General features: G+C 35.9%; 2 protein-coding genes across 3 annotated transcripts; both read left to right on the top strand.

Moving 5' to 3' along the window:
* Window positions 1-2,733: 2,733 nt before the first annotated feature.
* Window positions 2,734-4,599, top strand: LOC121773254 (mediator of RNA polymerase II transcription subunit 15a-like). The gene is made up of 5 exons (XM_042170064.1): window positions 2,734-2,837; window positions 2,950-3,067; window positions 3,664-3,775; window positions 3,855-3,957; window positions 4,184-4,599. The coding sequence occupies exons 2-5, from the start codon at window positions 2,961-2,963 to the stop codon at window positions 4,291-4,293; spliced, it is 432 nt and encodes a 143-aa protein (XP_042025998.1). The 5' UTR covers window positions 2,734-2,837; window positions 2,950-2,960; the 3' UTR covers window positions 4,294-4,599.
* Window positions 4,600-6,290: 1,691 nt separating this feature from the next.
* LOC121773252 (mediator of RNA polymerase II transcription subunit 15a-like) lies at window positions 6,291-16,742 on the top strand. Of its 2 annotated transcripts, none has more exons than XM_042170063.1 (11): window positions 6,291-6,630; window positions 8,197-8,308; window positions 8,423-8,543; window positions 9,633-11,048; window positions 11,786-11,847; window positions 12,019-12,093; window positions 12,240-13,610; window positions 13,732-14,073; window positions 15,037-15,237; window positions 15,325-15,413; window positions 16,340-16,742. In XM_042170063.1, the coding sequence occupies exons 1-11, from the start codon at window positions 6,479-6,481 to the stop codon at window positions 16,545-16,547; spliced, it is 4,149 nt and encodes a 1,382-aa protein (XP_042025997.1). In that variant the 5' UTR covers window positions 6,291-6,478; the 3' UTR covers window positions 16,548-16,742. The 2 variants fall into 2 exon arrangements, with proteins under 2 accessions (XP_042025997.1, XP_042025996.1); XM_042170062.1 differs by having other exon boundaries at window positions 11,777-11,847.
* The last annotated feature ends 844 nt before the right edge of the window (window positions 16,743-17,586 follow it).

Genomic DNA, 17,586 nt, shown 5'->3' with positions numbered 1-17,586 from the left:
CATATGGATGTGGCTAGGGTATTATGTAGCTAACAACAAAAGATAAGGTAAGTCAAAATAACTCACCTTCAATCATTTGAGATGTGTTCCAATTGGACTCTGATCAGCCAATGTCTCCCATAATGAGCCAATCTGCTAGGTATTAGGGGATGACACATTCTTAGAACAAAAAAACATTGGTTCTCGATGGGTATCCCCATTCAACTTCAAATAACTATCTCCTAAAATATGAACCATACACCATTCCACTTGGTTTTTTGTTGGGAAATTAAGTGATATGCAGAATGTAAGTTATATTTTCCTAATATGAAAGTTCGCAAATGAGTTAAAAATATCCAAAATCTGCTCTCAAAATGTAAGGTAATATAGGGGTTTGAAATCAATGTTGTCCATAAATTTCAGTCAAATCCATAATAAAGATCAACTTTCGTCTAAATAAATAAAAAATTGAGCTCATACAGGGAGCGCACGATATAGCTTGAATAATTATTTACAATCTCCAAAAAATAGCTTGCTCTTGATTTCCAGCAAGATAGTGTTAATAACTTAGGATTAAATCAAACTTTAAGGTAATTTAATTGAAGACATACATGTTTATACAAGTTTCGTCCGGAGTCTTCGAGCGCACAACAGTGAGATGTTGAGGAAGAATAAATGAAAGGAAATTATATACTCCATATTTCAAGCGCTAGGGCAGATTGTGGTGTATTGGAGAGAAATAGAAAAGATTGAGGGCAATAACGTATACACAATGGATATCCCATTGTGTAAGTGGTGTGTCAAACATGAGGTGAATTTTAAAAACTTACCTTATAATGTACTATCAAACAACAATCGATAAATACGCTTACTCCATAATTTGGATTATTTTCTGATTTTGTTTCTTCTCATGCATTTTCCAACTTATGCTTTTAAACATACCTCTAGTCTAATAGATGTTACACTTTCTTATTCAGTTTCTCCCATAAAAAATACTTCATCTGTCCCAAAGAATATGACTCATTCCTAGAGCGGCACATGAATTTATGCAACTTTATTTTGTGTATGGAGTGAAGAGAGTAAAGTAAAAGAGAGACTAAAATTGAGATAAATGTGTTTCTATTTTTAGTAATGAGTCATCTTGATTGGGACAAACCAAAAAAGAAAAGTGGGTCATCTTCAATGGGATGGAGGGAGTATTACATTTTCTTTTTTAAAAAATTTTTCTCTCACATTAATATATATAAATATATTTTCTCTCGCCACTAAACACAAAAACATATCCTAAAATCTTATGTCATCACCCAAATGACATCTATTATGAGGGACGGAGAGAGTAATATTATTGGTTTCCTAAAATCTTATGTCATCACCCAAATGACATCTATTTTGAGGGATAGAGAGAGTAATATTATTGGTTCATGAGAGAAACACCAAATTCAAAATATTTCAGTTAGGAAATTTCCTTCTTTACATGCATGTATCCTCCATCTGTCCCTATTAAGAGTCTTATTTGGTTTCGACACGATATTAGAAAATGTAAAGAAAAGTTGGTTGAATAACTTGGTGGAATATGAGTCCTACTTATATATGCTCCCTCCATCCCTAAAAAGTATGAACTTTCTAATTTTACAATAGTTAAACAACACATTACCTCAACACATCATTTTATTTACAACCTATATTATTACATTTCACCGCTAATAATGTGGAGCCCACTCTCCACTAACACAATTTCCACTAAAAAGTATGAACCAAGATGGTCATACTTTTCAGGGTTAAAGTGAGTATTAGTGTTATAATAAAATGTAGAGTGAATAAGTTGGTGGAACATGTAACTAAATTTTTGATAAAGGTGAAATAGAACTCTTAATAAGGGATGGATGTAAATGATATAATAAAACACCTAATGGAGAAGGAAGGTGATAGAAAATATCCCTTGGTTGTTGAAATCTTGATTCGCATTCGCATCCACTCATATCCACTCTTATCCATTGACGTGACCAAAGACGACTTAACGGACGTAACTTTTTTTTTAAAACGGACGTAACTTGGTGAAGTTAAGTAGGGATGTCAATCGGGTCGGCCCATCGGGTTTCGGGCCGGCCCTACTCGGGTTGCGGGTCAATCGGGTGCGGGCTAATCGGGTTGTGAATTTTTTCGGGTTGTAAAAGTTCAACCCTAACCCTAAAAGCTCGGGTTTCGGGCTAGCCCAGCGGGTTAATCGGGTTGCTACCGATAAGATTAACATGCAATCAATCCAATAAATAACGATGAAAATTAGTTATATTCATAAAATGTAAAATATTTAATTATGATACATTTGAGATATATGGTCAAACTCAATCATAAACATGATCAAATACTAATATTTGAGATATTTCGAGAAATTTTAATGCATGTTGTAGAAATTTAAATATTTTTTTAAGTGAATTTGAAGTTTTTAATTTATTTATCAATTATTATATTAATAAAAATTCAATATATAATTTATATATTTAATATAAAATTGAAAGTTATTTTTAGTTATCTATATTATAAAATTAATCAATAAAATGTCGAATTATGAGTAAAAAATAGAATAATAGAAATTTTATCGGGTTTTCGAGTCAGCCCATCGGGTTTTCGGGTCTAGCCCTAATGGGTCGCGGGTTAATCGGGTGCGAGCTAATCGGGTTTTAATTTTATCGGGCTAGAAATTTCCAGCCCTAACCCTATAAATTTGGCGGGCTATTCGGGTCAGCCCACGGGTTGCGGGCTTGTAATCCCTAAGTTAAGTAACAATAATTGAAGCATTACAATTATTGCACATCACCTTGTTCGAATTTCATCGCCGATCGCTGTCGCTCTACGCTAAGGTCAAAATTGCAGTCAAAATCTAAATTTCATACTACTAACTCTGAATCGTGTGTTGTTTGGTTTGGAGAGGACGGATGTTTGAATTAGTCCCATAATTTTTGGTTGTTTTAGGCCGACTGCAGATGGAGAGCAACCAAGGGCAGGTGATCAGCGGCGAAGCAGTGCCCTCCGGCGACGATTGGAGGAGTCAGCTGCATCAGGACTCCAGGCAGAGGATTGTAAACAAAATGTAAATCTCCATCTTTCCTTTGAATTATTTTGGTGGGGTTTAATTTTTGTTTCTTTTCTACTTGAATTTTTTTTTTAATTATTAAATTACTAAAATAATATTGTAGATGAATAATCGGCAAAATTTGAATAGAGACAGACAAAGGCTGGACTGAATAATTACAGAACTAAAAATTCATATTTTTATAAACTGAGGAAGTAATGGAGATTAAAATATTTAAAATCTCGCATGCGTTTCTTTCATAAAATGTTGGGTTTCTTGCACCGCCATAGAATGACGTGCCTTTATAGGCACAACAAGGGATCCCACTTTGAAACTAAGTACCTAAAATGGCCAAAAATAATTAAGATATTTTTTTACGGACATATGAAGTACTATAAGGTCGAAAATATTTTTTGCGTCCGCCCCCTGCACCTATGAGCTAAGGAACTTGTATGTTCTCTCCGTTCCTATACTTGAGAACATTTGAAAGTTGAGTAAATACCATTTCATATGATGCCTAATTAATATCATGGTCAAGTTTGCCATTTTTTTAGTCAAAATATACTTTTTTTTGTCATCAATTACAGACTAACACTATGATGCTCAATTACTAGATTGAAGACATTGACGATGCATCTTCCTTTTTCTGGAGAAGAGGGACCGCAGGAACTCAAGAAAATAGCCGTCAGATTTGAGGAAAAAATATACACTGCGGCAACTAGCCAGGTATATATATGGCCACATGGTTTCCCTTCAGCTATTTGAAAAATCTATACTAACTTGGACCTATTTCATTTTTTTACAGTCAGATTATTTAAGAAAAATATCTCTCAAAATGTTGACAATGGAGTCGAAATCCCAGAATCCTATGGCGAATTCTGTTAATAGAGAAAATCCCCAAGATCCAAGTAAAGAAACATCTGTTCCATTTTCAATATCCTTGATGTTTCTATATGTTTCTGCTTGATTTGTAATGTGAACTAGTCATATCAATATCTCCTGAATAAGTAAAATATTTAGGAATTTTATGTTATACTGTTAATTGGAATGTGATGCTAAATCAAGAGTAACACATTTAGATTGTTATCTTCATATCTTACCACTGATTTAGTTGATTGCTTCTCCTTCATTTAGTTCTTGCAGCAGTGGGCCAATATCTTCTCACAGATGATCCGGAGATATTGGATTTGTCGAGCGCCCTCTTAAACATGCCCCCACTTGGTTCCCCGTCAATGGATGAATGAAGGAGAAAGAGAAGAGAACCACTGCATTCCTTTGTCATGTTGTCACTTTGCTTTCTTAGTTATGTTTCTGTGACTCTATTGCATGTTTTAACCTTTGGAGAAACCCTAAAAAGGAACTTATTAGATATCGGAGTCAATGGTATCTACTAAGTTTTTTTCCCACCCTTTTCTCTTTTTAATCTCTCTTTTTATAGGATTCTAATGCATGCTACAATAAATTGGAATCAGGCACCAACTTGTGTGGTGCCATTATCTACACTTTCCTTTGTTTTAATGAGTTGAGTAAATTTACTATTTTATTCTATATGTTCCACTGAAGATAATTTACTTTCTTTTTTGATTTGTCTCAACCAAAATAGTTCATTATTAAATATGAAAATACTTTTATCTTTATTTTATCATCTCTTTTACTTTACTTTCTCCATCATATTATTGAGTGACACGAGATTTGAAGAGGAGTTGTTAGGTGGAATAAATAGAGAAATAAAAATTGTTTAATATTTTAATGAGCAAAGATGCGAAATAGATTTATTTTTAAATATAGGAAGTGGATATCTTGAGTGAGACAAATTAAAAAAGAATATGAATATCTTGAATTGGAGTGAGTATAATTTATCTAATTTGTGAATCAAAGTGGAAAAAAATGCTAAGTGTTCGAAAATTTAATTAATCTAGATTTAAACATTCAGTTAGTTAATATAACTTGAGGAGGAATTGAACCACTAGCATTGTTGTGCAAGGACAATTTTTTCTATCATTTTGCTTTTATTAGTATTCTTAGTTTTCCGCATACGACATATGCGGTTCTATATACTGCTCCGTCCTATAAAAATAAAAATATTTTTTTTCGTCCATCTCATAAAAATATCTCATTTTTATTTATAGAAAGTTCTCCCAAATTCATTACCCATATAAAAATTAGTCTGAACCCTTACAGAAAGTGGAAAATTTAACTTTACAAATTCAATTGATATCCAATAACACCATAAAATAAATAAAAAATTAAATCAAATCCAATAATTACCATCTACAATATATAATTAGAAATCAACAGATTTATACTCAAATTTCTCATTATTATATGTAGCAATAAATATACAAATTTATTAATAGGACCCAAAAATAATCATTCGATATTTAAGAACTAACGAATGAATTACATCAATTTAACAAAGATGATCCTAGTAATATAAAACCTTAATATCAATCGTTCTAAATTACCGATGCTAATAAAACGAAAAAGACCAATATCAATAGTCTAAAATATTAAAAAATATACATATTTACTTTACTAATAAATTATGTCGCTTTAAATGGATATCAGTTATAAAGTTGTGATCAAACTATCCGGGCCTCACAGTCGTGGGTTGGGCCTGCATAGCCCCTTTGGCACATATCCCTTCTTGATCTCACTTTTTTTATAGATAAATAAATATAAATTTAAAATATTTTTTGGATTTTATAATGCAAAATATGACTATATATGGTATAAAACTCACATATACGGGGAAATAACCGAACTTTTGCGTAAACCGAATTTTCGACTATTAGGTTGTAATCGAACTTTTGCGTGAACACTATCCGAAAACAAATCGAAACCAATAACCAACTTATTCGGTTTGATTGTCAGTTAACTAATAACTACCTAACCATTAATAACTTCTAAATATGTGAACGAATTAGTATATTTAAGACCAAATATCAATTTTGTCTCATGGATCATTTACTTGTAAATATTCACGTTAGCTAACTTATCATTTTATTATATAAAATTAAGTATTATATAGAAAAATTCCAGCAATCAAAACATTCCTAAACTAAATACTCCATGCTCTATTTTTGGTTTACCAAAGGAACAAGAAATTCCATGGTTTTCGATTACGAAATTCTTTTTTTATTTTAATATGGAAAAACAGTATAAAATCACATAAGTAGCAACGTCCATAATCACAATTTAAATATAAAATAATTGCTTTGTACATTGATTAATAACTTGATCTACAATTATTGTATTTCGCCACAACTGTATTTCTTCCATTTCCATCTGCGGTCTCTCTCTAAATCCTATCAGGTCAAAATTGCAGTCAAAATTGCAATTTCATACAATACCTACTTTCAATCGTCTTCTCTTGGCGGTGTTTGAATCACTCGCAGAATTTGTAGTAGCTGTTTTAGGCGGCTGTGAATGGACGGCAACAATTGGCGGACAGCGCAAGGGCAAGTTCAGATGCCCGGTCAGTTAATCGGCGGCGAAGCAGTGACCTCCGGCGGTATGGAAGGCGGCGATTGGAGGACTCAGCTGCAGCAGGACTCCAGACAGAGGATTGTAAACAAGATGTAAATTTTTCCATATTTCCTTTGAATTACTATTTTGGTGTTGACCGGGCTTTCTCGAGCTTGCCAATTTTGTTGGTTTATCTAGATTCTATACCTGTTTCGGAGTTTCATTCCTCCTTGGGCGGTAGGGAAGAGTGTGAACCTGTTTTTGGGCTTAATAAGGAGCTTGTATGCTAGTTTATTAGTTGATGGAACCTTTTATTAGGCTTCTTAACGAAGATTAGCCCCAAGTCCCCATCGTTTGACTCTCTCTTAGCTGCTGCTTTAGTTTGAATCCGATCATCGGTAGATCAACGGTAAATCTATATCAACTTAAACAATAGTTATGATGGAATGGAATGTGATTCCTACTTCCATTCTACTCATTTGCTAGGTACGATGGAATGAAAATGCAAAAAAATTGTCATTTCGTTCCTATCTTCATTCCATCCCACCCTAATTCCATTCCATCATACCAAGAAGGGCCTTAGTATTTCATTTTGACACTTATTAAGATGGAAAAAAAGACAAGCATGATTAGTATTTGTATTGCACTTGCAATGTCTGTAACACTGTCAAGTAACATAATGTTACTCATCATTCCTTCCTCTCGCCAACTGTATGTATCTGTTTGTCATGTATATTTTCTATAGGATTTCCTTCTCATTATGTTTAAATATTCAAGGATATTAAGAGATCTGTATGTTTTATAGCCTTCATAGAGTGTAGGACCTGCTGCTCTTCTAGTAGTGTATGTTTTATAACCTTCAAGTTGATTTTGTGGTTTAGAACCTCTAGCCAAGGATGTAAATATGGGCATGTTCGTGATAACAATTTTTGCTAAATATATGTTGATGTCAATATCATGGGATTATGTAATCTAATATGGTGATAATATTGGGTATTGAATGTGAGTTAGTGGGCAGCTGAAGCTAGAATGTCTGGTGTGGTGGATTTATTCAACTGGTCCCTGTTGTGTGCTCTATGCAATTTTCCCAGCCGAACGTCCAAATTGGGAGGGATAGGAGAGGGGGTGTGTAGAGGATATGACATAGTCTGATGACCACTTGTCAAATAGGATAGGTAGTTTTAAAGTTTTTCTTTCATTCTTGGGAGGATCTAATGGTGATTTTGCATATATAAAATGCAAGTTGAAGTGGGATCTATGTTAACGGGGTATGCAAAGTTCAAGTGCAGATGAGATGAGGAAGGAGATGTCGTATTTAAAATTCTTGTACGGCATTGCAATTATGTAGAGTGTGTTTTTTCTAAATAAAATAAATAAATATTAACAAGCCTGAGGCGCTTTGGCTTTATATTTGGAGAATCGATTGATGAGATCAGTCTAGAGAAAACATCCCATATCTGGTTGTAATGCATTGAGGCTATCCTTGAGAACATCTGAAAGTTGAGTAAATACCATTTGATATGGACTTATGCTGACCAATATTATTGTGAAGTTTACCTTCTTTAGTCGACATCATACTCTTTATACCCAAAGATCAGTAAAATATTTTTCTACACAAAGCTTTCATTTCCAGCTCATGTCATCAATTTCAGACTAACATTGTGATGCTCAATTACTAGAATGGAGACATTGAAGAGGCATCTTCCTTTCTCTGGACAAGAGGGACTGCAGGAACTCAAGAAAATAGCCGTCAGATTTGAGGAAAAAATATATACTGCAGCAACTAGCCAGGTATACATGGCCCATGGTTCCCTTTAGCCATTTGAAAGCCAATATTGTACTTGACTGCTTGGTCTTCTCGTACTGAAATCCATAGTAACTCTGACTTATTTCATTTGTTTACAGTCAGATTATTTAAGAAAAATATCTCTGAAAATGTTGACAATGGAGACGAAATCTCAGAATCCTATGGCGAATTCTCTTCAGCCTAATGCTGGAAGTAATAGCAAAAATCCCCAAGATCCTGGTAATGAAACCTCTGTTGCATTTTCAATGTCCCTTATATTTTTCACGTTTCTGCCGGATTTGTAATGTTAACTAATTGATATCAATATTTCCTGAAAAAACGGAAGTATCGAGAATATATATAGGATGTTTAGATATTTCAGACATTGCTCAAAGTATCTCGCTTCCCTGGGAGAGCTAATCGTACCACCAATTAATTTACTTTTTGATGTCTGCTTTATGTTATCCCTTTAATGTATATTGTGTAGTAAGCCAGTAACAGTGTAGATTGAAACTCACCCAACTTATGACCATATTAGAGTTAAACATGTAATTTGCTCAAATTAGCAATGCATTAGCTTGCTTGGCTCTATAGACTTGTTAGTTCCTAATTTCATATCCCTCTTAGTCTCTTCAAAGATTAGTGTCTTTGAATGTCGAATTAGTACAAATAGTGGAATAGAGAATGAGGTTTAAATTGTAATTGTATTAAAAGGTTTTAAACACTCGCTTGGCATCTCACCTACATTCTTTCTATATTGTGCTTGACCCAAATAACTCTTTTCATTCATCAGTCCTTAGAATTTCTTATATCTTAATAGACGAGTAGGAATAGTGTGTGTATAACCATGCAATATATTTGAAACAAAGTCCACATTCAGAGAGGCATGATGAACAAACTTATGAGATAGATTTAGTGGGAAAAGTCAAAGTTATTCATTTTGGTCTATTACTGGTGCATTTAGCATTGTGTAGATTGCTTAATTACTAAGTATATCTTAATTATAACTAAAGCACTTAACCAGGCTATATTGTTTGATAGTTGAGTACTGTCCATCATGAACTACGTCCCAGTGTAGTCTTAGATTCATTCCTGTTTTAGTAGATGGCCGTTTTCAGCTATCCTGGTACATTTTCTTCTTGTAGATGCCTATACTCTGAATTTACATGTAATATAGCTCTCCGTACTTACTCGATCTAGTTGCTATAGCTTCTTTCTTGGAGATTGATGATTTTTTCCCATAAACAGACTTTGTATTCATTTGACTTGACATGATTCCTAGCTATTAATAGTTAATATACTTGTCCTCTTTGTGTGCATCTTTGGCAGCTTCGCAAAGCATGCAGTCCCAAATGCAAAATCAGGTTCAGCAATTACCAATCCCAATGGTCTCCAATCAATCTCGGCAACAGATTTTATCCCAAAATATCCAGAATAACATCCCATCAACTGGAGTGTCGAATTCTGCTGGTTTGACTTCCTCAATGCCCCCTGTTGGTGGCATGTCCCAGGGTGCCATGCCCAATGTTTCTGTCCAGAATCCTAACATGCAAAACATGTCTAATGTTTCTGTCCAGAATCCTAACATGCAAAACATGTCTAATGTAACACCGAATGCGGTAGGGAATTCAATGGGGCAAGGTGTGCCTGCTAATATGTATGCAAACTCTCAGAGACAAATTCCAGGTAGGCAGCAACAGGTCGTTTCTCAGGATGCTCAACAGCAGTCTCAGAATTCACAGCAGTATCTTTACAATCAGCAGCTACAACAACAATTTTTGAAGCAAAAATATGGGCAGGGAGGTGTGCAACAATCCATGATGCAGCTACAGCAGCAGCAGCAACAGCAGAACCAAAACCAATTGCAGCCGAATCAGCTCATGTCCTCTCAGCCGGCAGTTATGCAATCTTCTTTGAGGCAAGCATCAGCTTCATCAACACTTCAAAATCAACAGACAACTCTTCAGCAATCAACTCAATCTATGCTTCAACAGCAACCACAACCAATCCCCAGGCAACAGCAGCAACAACAACCTGCCGTCATGCATCAGCAGCAAAGTTCTATGTCTCAGCACCCAATGTTGTCCAGTCAGCAGCAGCTTAGTGCGCAGCAGCCAAGTACTGCAAACATACAACAAAATCAGATGATTGCCCAACAGAATAACATGCTCGACACACAGCATCAACATCAGCAACAGCAACAGCAAAGGATCATGGCTCAGCAGAACAACATCTCCAACATGCAGCAGCATCAGTCAATCAATCAACAAAATAACCTTCCAAACATGCATCAACAGCAGTCAACTGGTCAGCAGAATAACCTCCCAAATATGCATCAGCAACAAACAGGTGGTCAGACAAATATTTCAGGTTACCAACAGCAGCAAATGGGTGGAATTCAACATGGTAATTCCAGCTTACAACCAAATCAGCAACCTGTTCATATGCTACAGCAATCCAAGGTTGCAGTTCAGCAGCAAATGCAGCAGAATATGACAAATATGTTGCCTAACCAATCTCAACCATCCCAGTCACAGCCAATGCAGCAGCAGTTGATGTCACAGATCCAATCACAGCCAGGGCAGCTGCAACATCAAATGGGTTTGCAACAACAGTCAAATACATTACCGAGAGACATGCAACAAAGAATTCAATCATCTGGTCCCATGCTTCAACAGCAAACCACAATCGATCAGCAGAAACAGTTGTTGCAATCTTCAAGAGTTATGCCAGAGGTGCCATTGAGTAAGTTTTCACTCGTTAGATATTTCAGTTTTTCCCTTTTTCCACTTCGGTCCCATATTCTAAGTATGTAATGATGCCATGTTTACATATACGTTGTTTCTATCACGGTATTTTACTGAAAATCTTTTTTAAATAAATATATCTATGCTGGTTGCTCTTAGTTATACATTTCCAAAGTCTTCTCTCATTTTATCTTTGTTAAGTAATTGAGTTATGGACTACTCTTACCTTATACTACTCATTTAAACATTGTGAGCATTTATGAAGTCTCTAGAAGCATCTTGACTATTAGACAGACTGTGTCTGGCCATTTCTCAACAACCTGTTGCTTGATTGATGGATTATCAATCTTTAAAAGATATCTATTGTATAACTTGTATGCAAGAAACACGATATTATCTTTAAGAAACAAGAGTGATAGCCTTAGATTGTATATATGCTTAAAATATAGTTGCTCGCTTGAAAAGATGATCAAACTGTTTGCATCTCTTCCTCGCCGCTGCTGCAATAAATTAATTTTGCATTATAGGCATACATTCATTCCTAGGAATTGATATGGATTCAGTGTATGCTGCAAAGCAAACATTGAATGCGAGCTATATATTGTTGTTGAGATAATAAGATTGTTCTTTCTCTTGTCCTCACAAATTCCGTTGCATGTGCTATTGCTTCGATCTATTTGTAAGAGTTGGTGTACTTTTCACCTAGCTAACCCACAATAACTGTAGCATCTTTAGATTCCTCCTCACAGACTGGGAATGCAACTGGAGGGGATTGGCAAGAGGAAATTTATCAAAAGGTATTGTTCGATGCATCTTTCCTTTTTCAATCGAGGAGAATTTTTAGGTGGTTAATTGCATGCATTCTCTACTAATTTCATTATATAAACTGTTGTGCTTTACCTTATGGGTCTACATGATTTTTGTGTATTAAAATATTGGTTTACATTATGAGCTGTTCTTTGTTGCAGATTAAATCCATGCATGAGATGTATTACCCTGAACTGAATGAGATGTTCCAGCGAATGGCTGCGAAGCTGCAACAGGTAGTTACTTTAAAAAGGACTTAGCTGAATGGTGAAAAGCAAGGCAGTCTAGTTTTCAAAATTACACCAGTCTCATTATCCTTGCCCAAATACATCTTTTCTTGATTTTGATTCTCTCCAATGGACATGTCTTAAATCTGTTGCAGCATGATTCTCATCCTCAGCAGCCCAAGAACGAGCAACTTGAAAAACTAAGATTTCTTAAGCTTATGTTGGAACGGCTAATTATGTTTCTGCGGACAAATAAGAATGACATCCAGCCCAGTCACAAGGAGAAGATTGTGGGAGTTGAAAAGCAGATTGTGAATATTCTCAACTCAAATAGGCCTAGAAAGCATGTTCCTTCAATCCAAGGGCAGCTCACCCAGCCTCACATGCATGCCTTGCAACAGCCTCAGCAACAACAGCCTCAAATGTCTCAAATGCACTCGAATGATGGTCAAATGAATTCTCAGATGCAAACAATGAATATACAGGGTTCTGTGATGCCTACACAGCAGAATAATTTGACCAGTATACAGCATAATACCTTATCCTCTAGCTCTGGTGTTTCGAATTCTCGTCAAAATATGCTGGATGGACTGCAGCCTAGTTCAAATACTGATCCTGGGCAGGGAAATTTACTTAACCAAATGCAGCAGCAAGGAGCTATGAACCCCATACAACAAAATTCGGTGGGTGGCTCTCAGCAGATGGCTAGCTCTATATCTTCACAAAATGGGCTGACATCGCTCCAGTCAAATGTTAATTCCTTGCAATCAAATTCAAATATTCTTCAACCACAGCAAGTAAAACAGGAGCAGCAAATATTTTCGACCCAGCAACTAAAGCATTACCAGCAAAGGCAGATGCAGCAACAATATTTGCAAAGACAACAATTAATCCAGCAGCAGCAGCAACAACAAACTTCTCAGCAGCAATCGGGACCGCTGCCTGGACAGCAAATGATGCAACTCAATCAAATGAATGACACAAATGACATAAAGATGAGACACCAGATGGGTGCTAAATCTGGAGTTCTTCAACAGCATAACTCGTCTGGCCAACGAACTTCATTTCATCACCAACAAATGAAGTCTGGAACGCCATTCTCCATGTCGTCACAGAATGCTCTTCAGGCAGCATCCCCACAGATTGGTCATCATTCTTCTCCACAAATTGACCAGCAAAATATTCTGACTTCACTTAACAAGGCTGGAACTCCCTTGCAATCTGCAAACTCACCATTTGTTGCCCCATCTCCTTCAACTTCCATGGCTCCATCACCGATGCCAGGGGACTCAGAGAAAATGAATTCTGGTGTATCATCAATCTCAAATGCTGTAAATGGCATGCATCATCCAACCACTACAGTGTCAATGCCAAACCAGTCCCTTGCTATCGGAACTCCTGGGATATCAGCTTCACCTTTACTTGCAGAATTCCACAGTCCTGACGTTACTCATGGTGTTGTTCCAACCATTGTTTCTGGAAACTCTAATGTTGTTGAACAGCCAGTTGAACGGTTAATAAAAGTGGTATGTAGAACCTTGTGTCCTGGTATATGGCAAACCAATTCAAATCCTCACATTCTTTAAGGGTTTTAAAACCTCATTATTGCATCTTATCTAGTTATACTTCTTTGCCTTTTTTTGACAGGTGAAGTCCATCTCTCCGAAAGCTTTAAGTGCCTCTGTTAGTGACATTAGCTCTGTAGTCAGTATGGTCGACAGAATTGCGGGATCTGCTCCGGGTAATGGATCACGTGCTGCTGTAGGTGAAGATTTGGTTGCTATGACTAAATGCCGCTTGCAGGCCAGAAATTTCTCCACTCAAGATGGACCTAGTGGTACGAAGAAAATGAGACGTTATACTAATGCAATGCCATGTAATGTTGTTTCATCTAGCGGGAGTGTTAATGATAGCATCAGGCATTTAAATGGTAATGAATCTGATGGAGAATCCACTGGAGCATCGAAAGCCAAAAGCCCTAAAATTGAGGTATGTCACATGCTTAACTCTCTTCTCTGCTCCTTCACGGAAGTTAGTGGCATGCGATTGCACATTAGTTTTACTTATTTATGTTGACCCATGTAACAAATTATCACAAGCTACTATGTTGATGGGCTCAGGGATTATCTAGCCAGTAGGCTCAGTACATGGAAAACAAATATGATGTCAATGTTTTAGCATCAATATGACTGAATGGTGCCAAAAATATGATTAAGTAGTGTAGTAAATCAGCACTGGTATCTAACCTGTCCTTCTGCCACCTTGATAAGCATATAAGCTAGAGAGCCTTAACTTAACCCAAAATCATGGGCAAGGGTAAAGGTTTGACTCCCACTTATATATCATTCCCCTCTTTCATGTGGAACTGATGTATGATTCGTATCAATCCATCTCCCTTTTGAACCGGACGTCCATGGATGATGGATGGCACACACCGGGTGGAAACCCAAATACAAAGCCCAGCATCCATTTGATAGCCCTTAGGCCCACATCTTCGGGGGAACGAACCCCTTTGGTCACACCTTTTGGTAGCCCCTTTCCATAGGATGTCTGGATTTACGTGATAAGCACATAAGCTAGGGAGCCCTAATATATCCCAAAGCCATGGTCAAATTTAGGGTTGGCTCCCCCTTATATGCCACACTTTCATGTGGAACTGATGTGGGATATGTATCACCACCCCAGAAAATGAAAAAGTTCTATCTCTGGGTTTCTTGGGAATGTAGAAGGATTAGAAATAAAGAAAAAAAGGAAAGTTCATTGGTTTCTTTAGAAATAGATTGTTCACTACGCTTATAACATGGTTCATTTAGAAATAGAAGTTCACTAGGCTTATAATATTCCTTTAAATTATTGTTTAATCAGACCTACTCTGTTTATTGACTTATACCTGATTACTTAACAGGTTGCCTTTGTGTTATTAACTTTCAAGTTGATTTTTCAATATTGCAGGCTAACCATGCACTTGAAGAAGAGTTGCGAGACATAAATCAAAGACTTATAGACACTGTCGTCTATATCAGTGAAGATGATGTTGATCCAACAGCAGTTGCTGCTGCTTCTGAGGGTGGAGAAGGAACTATTGTGAAGTGCTCTTTCAGCGCTGTGGCTCTTAGCCCGAATCTGAAGTCACAATATGCTTCTGCCCAAATGGTGAGATTTTGACTACTTTTAGCCTCATCACCTTTTCACCAAATTTTACACACTTATTGTGTGCGTTTTACTTTTACCAAAGTGCAGTCTCCAATTCAACCTCTAAGATTGCTGGTTCCAAACAATTATCCAAATTGCTCTCCTATACTTCTGGACAAGTTTCCAGCTGAAGTCAGGTGAGTTACACAGATTCAACATTCATTTTTCTGGCCGCCATTCTCTTGTTTCTTTATACCATAATACTATGACTTTATGTTCAAATTATTCCACTAGTGGTATATAAGGATGATACTCAAGAAATTCTATTTTTAAACTTGTCATGGTAGTCCTTTAACTCTCCACATCCTCCTAACAATGCTGGTTTCTGACATTCCATGCCTGCTATTTTGTTCATTTTTCCCGTTTCTTAAGCCAGATTGAACCTGTAACTGGATTTGGAAGTCAGAATTATTTATATTTGAATTAATTTTGTGAAGTTAGATCTTAAGGAGGAAAACAAATAAAGGAAACTTAAACTGAAAAAGGTAGGGTCCTGAAAGTTTGAGTGATGCATGTAAACCAAGTGTGTTTTCTGTTCGTCAGATAACAAGTGTATGTTCTATTGCTTTCGTTCTTATTATTTGAGTTCCTGAAGGAAAAGGATACCACTAATACGTACTAATACGTTGTGAGGTATATGCACTCTTTTCTTATGTGTATTTTCTTTCCAGCCTAATTTATAAGTATAAATATATCCTATCATGGTGCATAGTAACGTACGATGACTGAGTATTGAATAGCCTAAGACCACACAACCTACTGTGGGTCAGATTCATTCCAATTCTCTCAGCTATAAAAGTTACTACAAAATTGGAGATGTTTCTTCATGAAGCAAAAAACTTATTTTTAATAACCCTCGGGGTTAGAATTAGATTATATAGTCAAATGTAAAATAGTTATTGAACTGAAGAGAATACCAAAAATAAGATATGTCTGCATCAAGAAATTTATTTAAGATTTTGGCTTTTTCACATCAGCCTTGGACACCTTATTTGTTTAGGTGATGTTACCTTCTCACTGTGAAAATGGGCACATTAAAATCCTTTTTTCGCTTCATTCACAGTAAGGAATATGAAGATCTCTCCATAAAGGCCAAATCAAGATTTAGCATTTCTCTGCGAAGTCTTGCACAGCCAATGTCACTTGAGGAGATAGCCAGAACATGGGATAATTGTGCTCGCGCTGTTATTTCTGAATACGCCCAGCAAAGTGGCGGTGGAACCTTCAGCTCAAAATACGGAACATGGGAAAACTGCCTCAGTGCAGCCTGAATGAGTGAAACATAGAGCTCGACGAATAAGATACTTGCCATGTCTAATGTAACCTCTGTGAACTCGTGAGATGTGGGTTTGCAAGCTTCTGTAAAGAGAGTGTCGAAAATCGTTTTTCACGTATGAGAAGTTGTGTATTTTATGCGATGTATATTAATGTCTTAATCTATCTTAGCTATAAATGATTTTAATGGAGTTTTGGTGTGTGACCATGTACACATGAAGAGTGGTGAATATGCAAAATGTCTGACATATACAGATATATTTGGGGTGATGCTGTAGCAGCTTATCAAAAATTTGAAGAGTTTGATCGCTGTTATAAATAGTATCATAAATTTTTGATAAAAAAATCATGGACATTGGACAATATTGTCGGTTGAATAGCAGATATCACCGTCATTACAAACAAAAACTTTACAAATTTTTAAGTAAATTATTTTCAAATAAAAAAATTGTAATACAAACAACAATTTGTGTAAAAAGAACTACCAAGACAGATTTATATCGAGAAGAAATTACTAATAAATTTAGAAAATTTGGGAATAAGAATAAATATTTATTTTAATACCTAAAATTCAAATTAAAATATATACTACTTCTTTATTAAATATTTGACACTTTTAATAACAACAAAATTATTACTACACCCGTCCCATCAACTCGCACTTTTTTTTTACATCCCAGAATACTTGCACTATTTATATTTTAAATAAGAGTTATGGTATTTAATTAAGATATTAGAGTTAATTAAGTGTTCTCTTATTGTATTTAAAATACTAATTTCATTATAGTGATTAAATTTATTTTTTTAGGGGATAGTCTTTAACACCTTGGTGTTGCACTATTACCATGGCCTGGCTCACCCCAACCAGTAACATGTTTATCATACCCAACACATCTTGATCGGTTGTTGTTGCTCCACTTGTACTTAGATGAATGATGTAGTTATGTATGTAAGGACTTGAAATGCTTGAATATGCTGCTGTGATGAGAGCAAATTTGTCACCATAATAAGCAATTTATAAGTAAAGGAAGATGG

The sequence above is a fragment of the Salvia splendens genome, chromosome 17 (assembly GCF_004379255.2).
Source record: "Salvia splendens isolate huo1 chromosome 17, SspV2, whole genome shotgun sequence".
Lineage (NCBI taxonomy): Eukaryota > Viridiplantae > Streptophyta > Magnoliopsida > Lamiales > Lamiaceae > Salvia > Salvia splendens.
Note: the sequence above shows the minus strand (reverse complement) of the source record. Positions and strands in the feature narration are given on the sequence as shown.

Excerpts from the sequence above, each read along its gene's own strand:
- LOC121773254 (XM_042170064.1), top strand. The coding sequence starts at position 2,961 with ATGGAGAGCAACCAAGGGCAGGTGATCAGCGGCGAAGCAGTGCCCTCC. Across the intron at positions 3,776-3,854 it reads ACACTGCGGCAACTAGCCAG|TCAGATTATTTAAGAAAAAT; the intron begins GTATATATATGG and ends ATTTTTTTACAG. Across the intron at positions 3,958-4,183 it reads AGAAAATCCCCAAGATCCAA|TTCTTGCAGCAGTGGGCCAA; the intron begins GTAAAGAAACAT and ends TCCTTCATTTAG.
- LOC121773252 (XM_042170062.1), top strand. The coding sequence starts at position 6,479 with ATGGACGGCAACAATTGGCGGACAGCGCAAGGGCAAGTTCAGATGCCC. Across the intron at positions 8,309-8,422 it reads ATACTGCAGCAACTAGCCAG|TCAGATTATTTAAGAAAAAT; the intron begins GTATACATGGCC and ends ATTTGTTTACAG. Across the intron at positions 13,611-13,731 it reads TTGAACGGTTAATAAAAGTG|GTGAAGTCCATCTCTCCGAA; the intron begins GTATGTAGAACC and ends TTTTTTTGACAG.